Source organism: Cibotium barometz, chromosome 3 (assembly GCF_041138505.1).
Source record: "Cibotium barometz isolate CiBa-2024 chromosome 3, ASM4113850v1, whole genome shotgun sequence".
NCBI lineage: Eukaryota > Viridiplantae > Streptophyta > Polypodiopsida > Cyatheales > Cibotiaceae > Cibotium > Cibotium barometz.
Window position 1 is genome coordinate 5,461,129 of NC_141048.1, and position 17,990 is coordinate 5,479,118.

The 17,990-nt window shown below is 42.6% G+C and overlaps 1 protein-coding gene across 1 annotated transcript in view; it reads left to right on the forward strand.

The window, feature by feature from the left end:
- LOC147639636 (uncharacterized) overlaps positions 1 to 6,913 on the forward strand; it is a 70,544-nt gene extending 63,631 nt beyond the window's left edge. Inside the window, exons 4-5 of the mRNA XM_086821911.1 lie at positions 6,418 to 6,607; positions 6,700 to 6,913. Coding sequence (XP_086678037.1) covers positions 6,418 to 6,607; positions 6,700 to 6,913 — 404 coding nt within the window. The remainder of the gene's footprint in view (positions 1 to 6,417; positions 6,608 to 6,699) is intronic.
- Positions 6,914 to 17,990: the final 11,077 nt, after the last annotated feature.

Sequence of the window (17,990 nt, forward strand, 5' to 3'; positions counted from 1 at the left end):
TTGACGATTCTACTCTTGTTTGGATCAAGAGTGGCTACCAATTCTTCTGGAGAGGATTTAGTGAAAAACAATTGAATTATCAAGTGAATTCAATGTATTTGGCTTTGGGGAGGAGTAGAGTAACAATGCATAAACACTATTAAGCTTTTACAAGGGGGGAGGCTTCTATTTATAGAAAAAAGTGAGCCTCAAACCAAGCAAACTGATTCTAGAATTTTCGAGATCAGTTTAGTCAATTATTTTTAGATCAAATCACCTTACTTTTTGGAACTAGACTTGAAATAGGAGAGAGGAGAGATGAAAAATCTCATTTTATTGATTTAAAATGGGAAGCAATGATGAGAAAAAAGGTGCCTCCTTCATGAGGGGAATCCCCATTCTGAGGTATCAAAAATTCATTTTTTTAATGTTTCCCTTGGTCCTTAGTCCACTCTTCATCGTATGTGAGTATTTACTCATTTTTGGGGGGTTTTTCTTTATTTCTTCAATTTATCTCCTCCTCTCCCCCCCTACATTTGGATTAATCTTATTGGTCCCTTAGAACCTTAATCTAAAATTTTTAAAAAATCTGGACCCTTAGGCTAAGGTCTGTTCAGCAGATTATAATTTATTTCTAATGCACCTTAGGAAATTCTTTTTAATTCGAGGGAATTGAGTTTAATAAGAAAGGATGTTTTTCCATCCAAAGATATCTAAAAACTGAGTTATCTCTCTCTAGAATATTTTCTCTCTCTAGGCCAAAATAGGTAGAAACAAGATCTTTTATTATTATGAAAAGGGGGTTGATTACAGGGGAAGAAACTGGACATCTTGAGGGGCTAGGGAGGAATCTAACATTCTCTCCCACTTGAAAAACGTGAGATGTCCTCATCTCGCAAACTGGGAGTAATCCCGCATCAGTTCGGCTTCATTCTTCGAGGTGGCGTCTTCAAAAGGATATAACTTCCATTTGACTAATAATTCTCTTAGAATTCTATTTCCCTGAGAACCTTCTCTCAAACATCAAGGATTTCTTCAGGTTGGAGTTCCATCAGCCCTTGGGTTGAAGAAGTTAAGAGTTCATCATCATTAAGCACATGATTCGGGCTCGGTACATACTTTTTAAGTAGGCTGACATGAAATACATTATGTAATTTGAGATGAGGGGTGAAGGTCGATGATGTATGTTCAAGAATGTGCTAGCATACTGAAATTTGTACTAAAACTTGATGAGAGTGAAATTGTAAAGAATCAAAAGATAGAAAGAGTAAGTTTGATATTGATGATTAGGGCATTGGATCCTTCCATAAACCTAGGTGATCCTCAGTACTTCAGTGTTCAATTTGAAAACAAAATTTGGTGGCTTAAATGCCCCCATGCCTGATGATGATTTGGTGGATATTACCTTGCGTGGTCTTGGCAAGGAATACAAATCCTTTGATACATCTATCTCAGTGAGGAGTACAGGTCTACCCGACTCGATGCCTGATGATGATTTGGTGGATATTACCTTGCGTGGTCTTGGCAAGGAATACAAATCCTTTGATACATCTATCTCAGTGAAGGAGTACAGGTCTACCCTTCGATGAGTTGGTTTCCCTCTTGTTAGTTGAGGAAATCAAGCTCAGTGATTCATTTCTGGATGCATCTACTAGCCATGATCATGGCAGAAATCAGGCATTTTACTCGCAGAGAGGTTTTAGAGGCAGGGGGAGATTCGCATCACGTGGACGTGGTGGTAATGGTCGTGGATGGCAGGATAGACCTCCACAACAGAATTTTCAGCCTTCATATGGTGCTCGAGGTGGTCGTGGATATGCACCTCAGCGAGGCAGAGGTACCCCCCGCCGTGGTCGAGGACGTTGGCAAGGCCAACAAAATTCTATGCAAGATGTGGAATGCCATTATTGTGGCAAATTCGGTCATATGGCGAGAGATTGTTTTCGCAAACAGAATGATTTGAGAGGGGGAAGAGCACAGCGTGGTGGTCATTATGGTGGAAACTATGCACAACATGGTGGCAACTATGCATCAAGTAGCAATGATGGAACTGCAAATCATTTGTTTGCCATGAAGCATGTTGTGGGTTCTATGACAACAAATGCTGAGAATGATGATACATGGTATATGGACTCAGGAGCATCAAACCACATGACATGTCATGGTGAATGGTTTGAGCACATGAAGCCTATGGATGTAAAAGGCTATGTGGAAACAGGTGATGATACCCAGCATGTCATTACACATGTTGGAAGTGTACCATTGGTCATGCATAATGGTCAGACAAAGTCTATGTCAGATGTGCTGTATATGCCTTCGATCACTAAAAGCTTGGCCTCAGCAGTTGGTCAAATGGTGGAATAGGGATTATAGGTTAGGTTCAACGAGCATGGATGCTTCGTTGAGGACTTCAAACAGGGATGTAGAGTGATTGCTAAAGGCAAGAAAGAAGGAAGATTGTTTAAGCTGGATGCTGGAATTCCTGAGCTTAAATCAGCTATGTTCTCAAAGAGCAGGAATGTGGTACAGGATATTGATATGTGGCATAAGAGGATTGGACATGTCAATATACAGAGATTAAAGAACATGCAAAGAAGAGGCATTGTCAATGGATTGCCTAGGTTCAAATATGATGGACATATGCATGTGTGTGAAGCCTGTCAGTTTGGGAAGCAGGCAAGGTTGAGGAGGTTTCCTAGAGAAGGAAATATGAGTAACAGGCCACTTGAGATAGTACACAGTGATGTATGGGGTCCTGCACAAAACCCATCTATCAAAGGCAGTTTATACTATGTTACATTCATAGATGATTTCAGCAGGATGACATGGATATACTTTTTGAGAGAAAAGAGTGAAGTGTTGGAAAAGTTCATGGATTTTAAAGCTTTTGCAAAAAGCAGTATGGCTGTTGGATTAAATGTCTGAGGACAGATGGAGGTGGTGAATACACCTCAAAAGCTTTTGAGCATTTCTTGAGGAAGCATGGAATAAGAAGACAATTGACTTGCAGGTATACACCTCAGTAGAATGGTGTGGCTGAGAGAAAGAATAGAGTCATATGTGAAGTGGCAAGGGCAATGCTTAATGAAAAGAGCATGCCAGATTACTATTGGGCAGAAGCATGTGCTACTGCAGTGTATATACTAAACAAAACACCTACAACAGCCATTCATGGAAGCACGCCAGAGATGCGGCTCACAGGTTACAGGCCAGACATTGGACATCTTAAAGTTTTTGGATGCATAGCTTATGTTCATGTGCCTGATGAAAGAAGAAGGAAGTTGGATCCTAAGGCAGAGAAATGTATATTTGTTGGATATGCACAGGATCCAAAGGCCTACAAGTGTTATAATCCACAAACTAGACAAGTGATCATCTCACGTGATGTGGTGTTTGATGAGCTTGCTAGTTGGTATAAAGCAAAAGATGAGGGTGTTATTGAGTCACTTGAGGCTGATGTACATGTGAACTTGCCACCACAAGCAAGTTCTAGTTCTACTACTATGTCTGGGCCAGCAGAAGCTGAGAGTAGTAGTGTACGTCCATGGTCAAGACATTTGAGGCATGAGAGTATGAGCACTGGGAGTAGTGCTATGGACAAAGGAAAGAAGAAAGTCGAAGGAATTGGAATCACAGGTTATGAGTCATCTAGTTCCGAGAGTTTGGATGAGGAGCTTGGCATACCTATTTTTAGTGCTAGACAGGATAGATATGTGCCACCACATGCTAGAGTTATAGGTGTACAGAGTGACCCGCAGGCATTGCGAAGATCCCAGAGAGTCAGATATCCTGTTGACAGATTGACATATAGAGATTTTGCTATGCACTATGCATATATGACATCTATGGTGAAGCATGTGGAACCTACATGCTATACAGAGGCTATTGGAGAGCATGTATGGGAAAAAGCAATGGATGTGGAGATGGACGCATTGGTCCATAATGATACATGGGACTTGGTTGCACTACCAAAGGACAAGAATGTTATTGGATGTAAATGGGTTTACAAAGTGAAGTGCAAATCTGATGGTTCTATTGAAAGACATAAAGCAAGATTGGTAGCAAAGGGTTATGCACAGACCCAAGGTTTGGATTATAATGAGACGTTTAGTCCAGTGGCTAAGATGGGCACAGTGAGAGCAATCATTGCTATGGCTGCAGCTAATGGCTGGGAAATGCATCAGATGGATGTTAAGAATGCATTTCTGAATGGAGATCTACAAGAGAAAGTGTACATGGCACAGCCAGAAGGATATGTACACCCTAGATATCCCACTCACGTATGCAGGTTGAAAAAGGCATTGTATGGTCTAAAGCAAGCACCTCGTGCCTGGAGTGATAAGATGAGCAGATATCTTATCTCACTTGGTTTCCAGATTTCTACAGCAGATTCTTCACTGTATGTGAAGAAGACACAGCATGGGATTGTGTTACTAGTCATCTATGTGGATGACTTGATTATCACAGGTGATCATGGTGCAGATGTGATGCATGTCAAGAAAGCTTTAAGTGGGAAATTTGACATGAAAGATCTTGGTGAGTTGAGATACTTCCTTGGCATTGAAGTGGTGAAAGATCATGCAGGTACTTGGTTAGTACAGCGCCAATATGCATTGGATATGTTGGCAAAGTATGGCATGACAGGGTGTAAACCTATGAGTACACCATTGGAGCAAAATGTGAAGTTGCGGGCTGATTATGGCGAGGAATTGGATGATCCTTCCATGTACAGGAAGATGGTTGGTAGTCTCATATATATGACTATCACACGCCCGGATTTGAGTTATGCTGTGGGGCTAGTCAGTCAGTTTATGCAGAGCCCCAGGAAACCACATTTGGATGCAGTGAGACGCATCATGAGATATGTGAAGACCACAGCACATTATGGTCTATTTCATGAGAGTGGTAAAAGCTTGGACATACATGGCTACACAGATGCTGATTGGGCAGGTAGCGCATATGACAGGAGGTCTACTAGTGGATATGCTTTTACACTTGGAAGTGCTGTGGTGAGTTGGAGTAGCAAGAAGCAACCTACAGTTGCTTTATCCAGTACCGAGAGGCTGAGTACAGGGGTGCAGCCATTGCTACTTGCGAGGCTATATGGTTAAAGAGTCTCTTGGCAGATCTATGTGAGCCTCTTGGCAAAGTTGTCATTCATTGTGACAACATGAGCAGTATACAGCTGGCAAAGAATCTAGTGTTTCATCCGAGGACCAAACACATAGATGTCCATTATCACTTTGTCAGAGAATAGGTGCTGGATGGTACAATTGATCTTCAGTATGTGAAGACTGATGAGCAGGTGGCAGACATCTTTACGAAGCCACTTAGCAGGGAGAAGTTTGAGTACTTCTGGACTATGTTGGGAGTACATGGGATGAGCTTGAGGGGGAGTGTTGAGAGTCTTGATATCCCAAGCTCATCTACATCTTCATCTTCATCTTCATCTACATCTACATCTACATCTACATCTTCATCGGCAGTACATCATGAGCTTGAGAGGGGCTGTTGAGATTCAAGCTCGATGTGTGTGTGAGCTATGTGCTGGCAGATTAGGTAGGAACATGTGTGAGACATAAATGACCACGTGTCTAGCTGGTCATAGTGTGTGGACATTAGCTAGGGTTAGTAGAGTGTGGACACAACTCATTGTGTGTTGTGTGGATTATGGATTAGTGCATTATGCTTTGTGTGAGAGGGAACATGGCTTCCCTCTATGGTTAGGGTTTGCAATATACATTAGGGTTTGCTCCTGTGTGTGTGTGTGTCTCCTCTTCCTCTACCGTTCTTTCAACTCATACTACTCTTGCTACAAGTGAGAGAGTTTTCCGTCTCTCCATTGGCGCCGCCTGCTGCCGGGGGAGAAGACTCAAATCCAGTTGAGAGTGTGTGGAAACCACCACTATTTTCTCTTTTGGTTACAAAACCATTGAGTGATTAGGTTAAGTGCGGGTGTGCGATCCCGGTGTGAGTGGATAAGGTTAGGATAAGAAAAACCCATTGAGCGGATAAGGTTAGGATAAGAAAAACCCATTGAGCGGTTGCGGTTGAGGTTTCTCCCGCATTGTTTTTTATGTTTTATTGCTTTTTTTTTTCAAGTACCGTTCATTATGCTTACCTTCATTGTTTTTTTTCGTCATTTCATGTTTTCATGCTTTTCGCTAAAGAAAAACCCATTGAGCGGTTGAGGTTTCTCCCGCATTGTTTTTTATGTTTTATTGCTTTTTTTTTTCAAGTACCGTTCATTATGCTTACCTTCATTGTTTTTTTTCGTCATTTCATGTTTTCATGCTTTTCGCTAACATGTAATTAGTAGAAAATAATAAAAAAGAAGCCAAAGGCCTCGCCGGTGTGAAGTGGCCGAAAGCATAAAAGTGAGGGACTGGCTGCGTGGAGGTGACTCATCACTTCATTGGGTGGCACATTGGAGTGAAGAAGGTGGTGTCAAATCTGTCCGCTTAAGGCCACGAAAGCAAAGGCCACCAATGGTGGCCGTCGAAGAGGAGAGAAGGGAGGTGTGGGAGGCCCAGGCGAGAGGTGGTCGAAGGCTGCCCGTAGAAGTAGGTGAGGAAGCGAAAAAAAAAGCCGAGCGAGCTGGAGGCGGGGCAGCAAAAGGCTGTTGGAGGTGGCGTGAAGGCGCCTGGCTGTGAAGGAGCGAAGGCAAAGGTTGACTGTGGCTGTGAAGGTGCCTGGCTGTGAAGGCACCTGGCTGTGAAGGCGCCTGGCTGTGAAGGAGCGAAGGCAAAGGTTGGCTGGCTATGAAGGAGCGAAGGCAAAGGTTGGCTGTCAGCTGGCTAGCGAAGAGCGCATGCAGACAAGCGAAGGCAAAGGTTGGTTGTCGGCTGCTGTAGCGAAGAGCGCAAGCAGACAAGCGAAGGCAGCTAAGAGGAAGGAGACAAAGGAGCCAAGGCCTGTCTGCTCTGCAGCTTAGAGCGAAGAAGGCGGCTATTGGCCGAAGGCTGGCCGCAAGTCAAGCGTGGAGGCAGCAAAAGAAGGAGAGTGGCGCTGCTGTGGCCAACGCAGGCGGCCGTGTGGAGAGTGGCCGACATAGGAGACTGGCCGGTGTAGGAGACAAAGGCGGAAGGTGTGGAGAGAGGTGGTTGCGAGGAAGGGCTGTAGGCGGTGGTTGCAGTAGTAGAGCAGACTTGGAGAAGGCGGCTGTAGCTGGGAGGTGACTGTAAGCGGCAGAGCAGACTTGGAGAAGGCGGCTGAAAGCAGAGAAGGCGGTGACATCTGAGGAGGCCGCGCCGGTGGGAGAAAAAGAAGGCAAAGCACGTGAAGGCGAGTGAAGCCGAGCGCACGATCCGGAGGAGATAACGATAAGGAAGAAGAAAAAAAAGAGGTTAGTATTTTTTCTTCTTTTTTAATTTGTTAATTTGTTAATTTGTTATTTTTTGTTGGCGATTTTTATGTTGTTGCATTTTTAAAAAAAAATAAAATAAAGAGAAAAAACCATAAATAATAAATTTTTAAAAAAAAGAAAGAAAAAAAAAGAGAAGAAAAGAAAAGAAAAGAAATAGAAATAGAAAAATTCTGTAAAAATTGTGTTTTTTTTAGGAATCCATATTCTTTGCCTATTCTGTAATTTTTTATTTTTTTAAATTTTTGTAATTTTTTGCATAATTAGTGTAACTTGCATCTTTTAAAAATTTTTGTAATTTTGTGCATAATTAGTATTTTTTAGCATAATTCATATTTTTGTGTAATTAGAAAAAAAAATAAAAAAATAAAAAAAAGGATAGATAGTTACACACATATTTATTTTAGTTGCATTTAGTGGTTAGGTAGGGTTAAATATATATATATATATATATACATAAATAAATAAATAAATATATATATATATATAACAAAAATAAAAACAAAACAAAAAGAAAAAAACAAAAAAAAACCAAAAAAATTTGACCTTATGCACTTGCGGTCGGGATGTCACATAGACACTGCCATAGGGCCTAGGGCACCTTCTAGAGTACCTACGCAGGAAAGTGGGACCCAATCGGTAGGAAATTTGGCAGATGTTGCTGAAATCTTTTTCGAATCCCAATCTGATACCCTTTCCAGAACAACTAGCTCATTGTCCATGGACAATCTAGGGCCATCAAATAGTCATCCCTTAGCCCCAAATAGGACACCCACAAGATCTTTTAATCCATTTGAAGCCGACACTATGGGGTTAACACTCAATGTGAGACTCCAATATGTCTACACGAATGCTCAAGGAGCTGAGATCTTTAGGGATCCACAACAACGGTATCTTGTTAAGATCGCTGACTTTTTCTCAGAACTTGATAGAGCACCTCTAGTCAATGACCAGGGTAACATGTACATGGGTGGAGATGGTGTTCGCTACGAAGTCACCTATCATCCAGAGAATGTAGACAAATTAGGGGAGCTCTCTAAAAGCGAGTTCTTAGACTTATCAAAGCTTTCCAGAGCAAGGGAGCCTAGAGATGATTGGCTTATTGAGCCGGACATGCTTGGACCATCCACCAATGCCCAGTCCTCAAAGCCATCCATAGATGATTTACTTCTTGTAGATCTAAATTTGGAAAGGGATAGGAAAGGCAAGAGCAAAACGGATCAGGGGCTGAGAACCAATGGGAGTTTGTACAACAAATTCCAGTGACAAAGGTCTTACAGGACGACCCACTTCAAGAGGTCTATAAGGACTCTTTAGAGGGATATTATGCCACAACTAGATTGCCAGAGCTAGATCTTCCTCTAGCACTTGTGGTGGTAGTTGAGAAGCTTGCAGGACACATGAACCGAATCGTTGATAAATGGGCCAATGAATACCGAACCTTAGATTGGAAGGAGATTTGGGAGCTCACGTGGAAAGGACAACCATTATTCATGGAAGTGTTCTCAACAAATACAGCTAAACCAGGAGAGACAGCCTTTCTTGGAGAAACTGTTGCTCCTCCCCTACGAGAGTTCATTAGAGAGGGACCCTCAACATCAAAGTGGACCACTGCAAGTAGCCCAACTTTAGCACCGAGATATTGTCCTACACCAAAAGTGCAACCACAGATCACACCACAACAACGTTTTTCTCACTATGACAATCAGAGGGTAGGGGAGCCAACTCGGCCTCCCATAAATGCACCTCCTGAAATGCGGGTAAGAAGATCTTTGGAGGGGGTTGGTGAGGCAGGTAATAGGGGACCCACACCAATTTGGGATGCATGTGGACCATCTTACCAAAGAGAGGAACAATTCCCACTGAGAGTGAGAGGCCGTAGGCCCTATGATGAGTATTCAAGACAAGTAAGGCCATCAACTCTTTAGAAATCGGTAAAGAAGTAGGAAGAAGGGTCGGGAGATCCATATGACCATGTAGCAGCATTTAGGCAAGCAGTTCGAGCTGAGCAAGTGACAAGCATACTCAAATTGAAGGATTTGGGCTCACTCTTGAGGGAAAGGCCCTTGCTTGGTTTCAGGCACTAGAGGCTTCAGACAAATCTTCTTTACGAGTTTTGGAAGAGAGATTCATTGCTGCTTTTTCCTTGATGGGGATTCAACATGACACGGTAGCAAACATCTACTCTTTCAAGCAAGGCGAGATTGAGAGTGTTAGAGATTGTGTAAATAGGATGAAGTAGTACATTAATCGTTACCTAGAAGATGAGAAGCCCACCCAGAGTTGATTAATTTCTCTCTTCTTAAAAGGACTCAAAAATTCAACACTGCATACACATCTCTATGCAAAGAAGCATACAAATTTCAATGAGTGTTGCCATGATGCTATGAAGTTCACCGCCGATAACTTTAAATTCCAAGATGGTACTGGCCCTGAGGTGAAACCTAGAGATCAGCGGGGTAATGACCAAAGATCAGGGTCTAGTGCGCTAGTAAATCCAGACCAAATAGCTAACCTAGTACTAAGGAGATTGGGACAAACCTATCGCCCACCCATGCAGCCACAACAACAGCAGCAGTGAATGAGGAGTGTACTACCTACAGGTCCTTATCTTTGTGGAGCATGTGGCGGTAACCATAAAACCGAAGAATGTAATACCTTTTCTCCTCTAGTCTCGAACCAACCCACAAAGAAGTGGTGCCAAGCCTGTGCTTGGAACTTTACCCACACCACACAGGAATGTACTCGCATTGCAAGAATGAGACAGGAGCGTGAGCAGCAAAGGGGTGGAGTGGCTCCACAAATGCATCAACAGTATACTAATTTTGAACGTAAGCCACCGATGGCACAAGAGCAAGCACGACCTGTTCTTGGTGCTCAACCTCCTACTCCTAGGACTGCTCCTGTGAGGGTTGTTTACTACGACAATTCAAATATGTGTAGAGACTTGGTAAACCTAGGCTATGTGGAGGAGGAATATGCATCATATTCATCCAAGGAAAATCTCTTTTAAAGTCCCGCATACCCAAGCCAAGCACTGGTGGAGGCTTAACGAGGGGAACAAAATTCTTTGATGTTGCTAGGTGGCTACCAACCTAGGACTCCAGGCCCCTCATGCCAATGGCAGCAAAGGAAAGTAGAAGCCAAACTAATGGGCCCCTGTTATGAGTGTGGAGAACCCCATTGGGCTCGTGATTGTCCACATCGCTCAAGGCAAGCAGCTCGATCGAATACAACAGTACCACAGTTTCCACCAATTGAAAGATATTGTCTAGGGTGTTATGTAGAACACTTCCCAAAGGATTGTTTGCTGAAACCACATGAGGAAGGCACCTCTCAACCCAAGGTCTCACTCAACCTTGTAGGGGCAGTTCCATCACCACCTTCATTAGAGAATGAGGATGTCGTGCCACTTAGAGTCATGACTAGATCACAGACACGAAATGTCGAAATGTAGACTGATGAGACACCTCGAACTAGGGATGCAAAGGTAAATCTAGTGGACAAGACCCTACATTCCAATAGAAAAAGGACCACTAGGAGGAAAAGGAACCGCAACAAGCGAACTAAAAGTGCATCCACTAGTTCTCAAGAAACCTCTAAACAAAACATGAGGGATCAAGCTTTTACATCCCAAGAAGTGCATGAGGAGCATCAACCTCAACCTGGGCCTAGTGCTAAACAAGATGAGGCTAGTACGACCGAGGATAGTTCTGGGGGGTTCTACTTTTGTGGATAAGGTGAATGAGACACTAGATGCCATCATTGATGCTCATAGAAGTCGCATTGCAGCTTAATGTGAGCTACCCAAGAAGCTTCAAGAATACCCAAACCCTCGTGAGGAGAAGATCAATCTAGTTGTACATCAGCAACTCATTAGGGAAGCTCAATCAATACTTGAGGGACCACCTCCACCTATTCCTCGGGGCCCAACCTCTCTTAAGCCAACATTAGAAACCATACCAGAAGTGTCATCAAGTCAGGAAATGAAAAGTGAGCTCATCTCACAATCTCATAGTGAGAAGTCTGCAACAATTGCCACCCCATTGAAAGAAGGTATTCTGCCACCACCTAGCCTTGTCTTCCCATGCAATGATGAAGTTATTGATGCTAATGAGGACATGGCAAATGAGATGTGGGCAGCAGTTCATGAGAAAGTTAATGAGAACATGTCCTCTATTATTTCACCTCCATTCTCTGAGGTAGATTTTACCAGGGGCACAGAAAACAACTTTAGACACCCAAGCATCCAGGAGGAAGTTCAAACAAATGTTTCTCCCAAAAGTAAGCATACAATGAAAACCTTACCATCATATTTGGGAGAATATGAGAACTGTTCTCAAACCTTGAGGATACCCTCCATGCATAAAAGGTTGACAAAAGAGATGGATATGGGTATCGTGCAAGCTATTTTGTCAGCACCGGTGGCTTGTACCTTACCTTTGCTTGATTTGATAAAGCTTCGACCTGAGTTGTGGAATGATATTGCCACATGTTTGTCAGAGCAGGTATTGCTACAAAAGGGTCACCATCATTGTACTATACACCTTGAGACAAAGCATGTTATGCCAGTTCCTATCAACAAAGTAGGAAATGCTACCCTCCCATTAGAAGTGCGAAAAGTAGCTTCAACTGCAATACTTGATAGTGGTGCAGGAGTGGGCATTGTGACAAGGTCCATTTGGGAAAAGTGGGGCAAACCAGCTATTAGGAGTACCAGGATGCACTTTTGCAACTAGCAGATGGAAGCTTAGAACATCCCCTTGGGCTGCTTGAGAACATATTGGTCACCACATGTGGGATTGAATATGAGCACACCTTTGCAGTAGTGGATTTTGGAAAACATCCAAACTATGAAGTGATATTGGGTAGACCATTCATGCGACAATTTCAAATGATTCAAGATTGGGAATACAATTATTTGTATCTCCGACATGATTCTGTCATCACAAGGGTCAACCTAAAGAATCACTCATATCGTGATGTAACAAGGTCTCCAATAGATGAGTTTGATTCTGCTTCATCTGAGGGCTCAAGAGTTACATTGTCAGATGGGCGAGAAGATCTGTGTGGATGTGTGGAGCCTCATGTAGGGATTTCAACACTGAGAGACGTAAGGGTAATCGAAGTGCATCATACATTCCACAACTTCCCTGAGCACTTAATTGATCCCCTAGAATGGAGTCATGTCCTTGCAACATTATCGACATGTGCTTTACCTAAACCAATTCAATTTTGTGACTCAGATGGATATGACATTATTCCTATATGAATGGTACAACCACGTGATCTTCTAGATGTTTTGTACTGTGGGGATGCGTCCACAACACAACACTGCATGTAGAGGAAGTCTCAGTGGAGGATTTAACACTCGAATCTGCTAATGATGCTGATAAGGAAGATGGATGGGACTCTGATTTTGATAATGAAGGAAGATGGATGGGACTCTGATTTTGATAATGATGTGATAATCCTTGAGGAAGAGTTAGGAAAGGCACGCCTACTCTTGAGAGGAAGGGAGGTTCAAGTAGAGATCCCTCGAAGCCGACCTAAACGTAAATGCTGTAAGAGCCATAAGAGAATCCGTAAACAAGATGAGAGGGAACGACGTGAGAGACTACAAAAAGAAAAGGAGGAGTTTAAGAATGAACACTCTCGACCACCACCTCACTTCTCAGGAAAGAACGGATATCTATACTATGTCCAAGCACAAGATATTATCAAAGACCAAGTAAAATGATCAGATGGATTCCAAGCAGGAGAAAAGCTAAAAACTGTTAGCAAAAATCGTAAAAAAACGAAGAAACAAAAGCCAAAACTCAAGTCTAAAACCGATTCAAAAGAGAGTGTTGGAAGTGTAAAGATAACGGTTGAACAAAAAAATCTGATGCAAGATAGCAAAGGAGAGCTCAAAACCGCCTGGTCTTCAATAAGTGAAGACTTAAGTGGACAAGAACAAGGTCTCAATGTTCCCCCCAACTTCACACAATACACTCTTCAAGATCGGAAGATTGTTCTTCAACAGCCCATGCGACATAAGCCAAGCATGCCAGGGGTTTCATATGATGGTCCAGAAGATGCAAAAAAGATTGATATTGCTAAGCCAGGAGAAGAGCCTCGCTATGTGTGGATTGCCACAGACTTGTCCTTAGATGAGGAGAGGTTATTAATTCAAACAATAAAGGAGTATCGTGATGTTTTTGCTTGGAGTTATAAAGACCTCAAAGGAGTTGATCCAAGCATATGTCAGCATACAATTCCATTGCGAGAGGATGCAAAGCCTTCCAAGCATATGTCAGCATACAATTCCATTGCGAGAGGATGCAAAGCCTTCCAAGCAACGTCCTTATACTTACAATGAGAATTTTGCACGAAAGATAAAAGAAGAAATAGACAAGCTCTTAGAGGCAGAATTTATCTATGAGATTGAACACACTGAATGGGTCTCCCCTATTGTAGTGGTGCCCAAGAAAAATGGAAAACTTCGAGTATGTGTAAACCTCAAGAAGGTAAATGCAGCTACTGTACGTGATCATTACCCACTTTCAATCACTCACGGATCATGTGTTAGAACGAGTTGCAGGGAAAAAGGCATATAGTTTCTTGGATGGATTCTCCGATTACAATCAAGTGTCAATTGATCCAAAGGATCAACACAAGACCGCCTTTGCTACTGAAGATGGCATCTTTGCCTATCGTGTTATGCCATTTGGTCTAACAAATGCACCAGCAACCTTTCAGCGGTTAATGAGTCATGTATTCAAGGAGTACCTTAGGCAATTTCTTGAGATCTTCATGGATGATTTATGTGTTCACTCACAAGAGCGTGATGATCACATAGAATACCTCAGACTTGTGTTTCAAAAGTGTCAAGTTTATCGTATATGCTTGAATCTTGACAAGTGCAAATTCATGGTAAGACAAGGGAGAATTTTGGGCCATATTGTTTCTCGCAATGGGATTTCAACAGATATGGATAAAATTGATGTCATTGTCTCATTACCTCAGCCTATCAACCCTAAAGGGGTACAAACATTCATGGAACATTGTGGCTATTATCGTCGATTCATCTACATGTACGCTATCCTAGCTAGACCATTATATGCTCTTCTTGTAAAGTTTAATTGGACTGATGAGTGTGAGGAATCCTTTGAAAAGTTGAAGCAAGCATTAGTGACTGCACCTATCTTACGGGCACCAGATTGGAACCAAATCTTTCATGTCCATATTGATGCTTCAAACTTTATAATTGGATGTCTTTTGGCTCAATCGGGAGAACATAATAAGGATTTCTCAATCTCATATGCTAGTCGACAGTTGAACAATGTTGAGAAGAATTATACCACAATAGAAAGAGAAGGTTTGTCCATGATATATGCAGTGAAAAGTTTCGCCATTACCTTTTGGCAAACAGATTCATATTTTTTGTGGACCATCAAGCACTGCTATATTTGGTGAATAAGCCTTGTGCAACCGGAAGGATTGTGAGGTGGTTTATCATCCTTCTTGAGTTTGATTTTGAAGTGGCAGTCCGAAAAGGAACAACTCATCTTAGGGCAGATCATTTGTCTTGAATCACCTCTGGCAAAGCTCCTATGGTGGGTGTGGATGATGATATGTTAGATTCAATACTTTTCCTTACAGAGACAGCTCCTAAATGGTCTGAATCCATCTTAGAAATTTTGACAAGTGGGCAGATACAACTAGCGGGTCCTAATGTGGACCTATGGCGACCATTCAAGTTAATCTCAGGGAGATTATATCGTCAAGGTAATGATGGAGTGTTGCGGCTTATACCTAACCCTGACCAATATGAGGAGATCTTAGAATGGGCACATGCGGGTATCGGTGGAATCCATGCATCAGCTACTACTTGTGTGCGACGTATATCTCAGGATGGGCACTGGTGGCCTACCATTCATGCATGCGGATGCTGAAAAATTTGTTCGTAACTGTGCTTCATGTCAAATTCAACAGCCAATTCATAATGTCGCATTATTCCAAATTTCAACTACACCAAGTTGGAGTAAGTATATTGTGGACTATCTTCAGCATGGTCATACTGATCAAAAAATTGCTAAACATCAAAAGCGTGCTATTGAAGTTGAAGCGGCTAACTATATGCTGATAGAGAACCAAGGGGCAAGGATGGCAACTTACACATGTGTGTATGTGAAGCTGACTACTTGAAAATCTTGACTCATGCACATGCAGGTGTTGGGGGTGGTCACTTTTCGGGCAATACCACAGCTAAGTTGATTAGGTGGTCTGGGCTTTGGTGGCCAACCTTACAAATGGATGCCGAAGAATATGTAAAACGTTGTGATGATTGTCAAAGGACCAAACCTCCCATCACAAAAGACAATATGCCATTGCGGCCTATGTTAAGCCCATGTGCTTTTGCAAAATGGGGTATTGATTTTGTCGGTCCCATTAAACCTCCAGCTCGTCACACGCATGCCGAATATATTATAGTCACAACTGACTATTTGACCAAATGGGTAGAGGCAAAGGCTACAGTCAAAAATGATGCCAGAACCACAGCCAAGTTCTTATATGAGTACGTGTTTACACGCTATGGCTTACCTATTGAAATCGTTAGTGATCAAGGTGTGCACTTTGTGAATGAGGTCATAGAGTTTTTGCTTCAAGAATTTATGGTAATTCACAAGCGTTCTGCACCCTATCATCCCCAGACCAATGGACAAGCTGAGAGTACTAACAAGATTCTCTGCACAGCACTCACAAAGATTGTTGAGGGACATAGGACTGATTGGGAGCAAAAGTTGCACTCAGTTCTTTGGGCATATAGGACAGCCTATAAAACATCTGTGGGCACAACCCCATTTGAGCCCACTTTTGGGCTAGATGCAATTCTTCCCATTGAATTTCTTGTACCTACTCTACGGGTTGCTAAACAATTGGACTGGACTAGTCATGAGCTTTCACAACGCATTGATGAATTGGAAAAGCTTGATGAAACCTGCTTATTGGCGGTAAGCTCAAGCTCTCTTCCCCCCTGCATCTTTTCAGATACTTGGCAAGATACATGTCCACCATGCATTGACCCTGATAGTACTCAACCTGGACATCGCGGGGGTTATAGTGCTCCTCCTTTTCAAACTCATTCTAGGTACTTTTATGCTCCCTTAGGTGAAAATTGTTGTGGGCATCACTTTGTCATGTTATTCTATCAACAACATCACCCATTTCCACAATGTCAAGAGTGTGCACGACTCGTATTAGGAGAAGCTTCACACATTTGTTGGATATGCCGCTCTTACTTTAGACGATATGGCACGGGCTTAATGAAACAAATTGTGGAAATTACACCCCAACGCCATAACCTTCTTAATGTGAGAATACCAGAGAGAGGACCAAATCAACGTAGATTACCTGAGGAGGTTCAAGCACAACAATGGAGGGATACATGCATAAATGACTTGTAACCACCTATCTTGCAAGCCCTCCTTCCCCAAGCCTCAACATGTCAATTTTGGATCACTATGCGTACCTACATTGAGCAGTTCCAAAATCGGAATTGTTTGCTTAACCTTCCCATAGAACCAATGCCATATTTTAGTGAGGAAGCACTCCTTCCTCTACCACCTTCTCCAGAGGCCGGTTTTTGTGCAGGGTTGTCCTTGCATCCTGAGGTCATTGATACCATTTTTGATACAAAACAGAAGCAGGATGTAACACACACAAGAGAAGCAAACCCTAATCCATAATCATCAACCATAAAGAAGGAGAGAAGCCATAGTCACCATCTCTCTCACACACACAAAGGAGAACACAACATAGTGTTATGTCCACACTACAAAGTAAACCTAATGTAATGTCCACACCACACATGACCAGCTGGACGCGGTCATAAACACACCACACGATATCTATCTACCATACTGTCACTCTGTCAGCACCCATGTGCTATCCTCCAGCTGTATACGAGCTTGATATTTCAACACTCCCCCTCAAGCTCGACATGTCCATCTCTAGGACTCCCAATCGAGTACGGAAATACTCGAACTTATCCTTACCAAGTGCTTTGGTAAAGATATCTGCAACCTGCTCATCTGTCTGCACATATGTCAAATCAACATGCCCATCTAGCACCTTCTTTCTGATGAAATGATAATGGACCTCAATATGTTTGGTCCTGGCATGATAAACTGGGTTGCTAGCAAGCTGAATACTACTCATGTTGTCACAATGAATGACAACACTCATATCACTCTGTAGCCTGACATCATCTAGCAACTTCTTCAACCACATAGCCTCACATGCAGCTATGGCTGCTCCACGATACTCTGCCTCTGTGGTAGATAAAGCAACTGTAGGTTGCTTTTTACTGCTCCAACTCACAGCTCCACTACCAAGGCTGAAAACATAGCCACTGGTAGATCTCCTGTCATATGCACTACCGGCCCAATCTGCATCTGTATATCCATAGACATGCATGTCTTTTCCTGCCTCATAGAAAAGACCATAATGCGCGGTAGTTTTGACATATCTCAGAATCCGTCTCATAGCATCCAAGTGAGGTTTACGAGGACTCTGCATAAACTGACTCACCAAACCAACTGCATAACTGAGATCTGGCCTCGTAATGGTCATGTAGATAAGGCTACCAACCATTTTCCTGTAC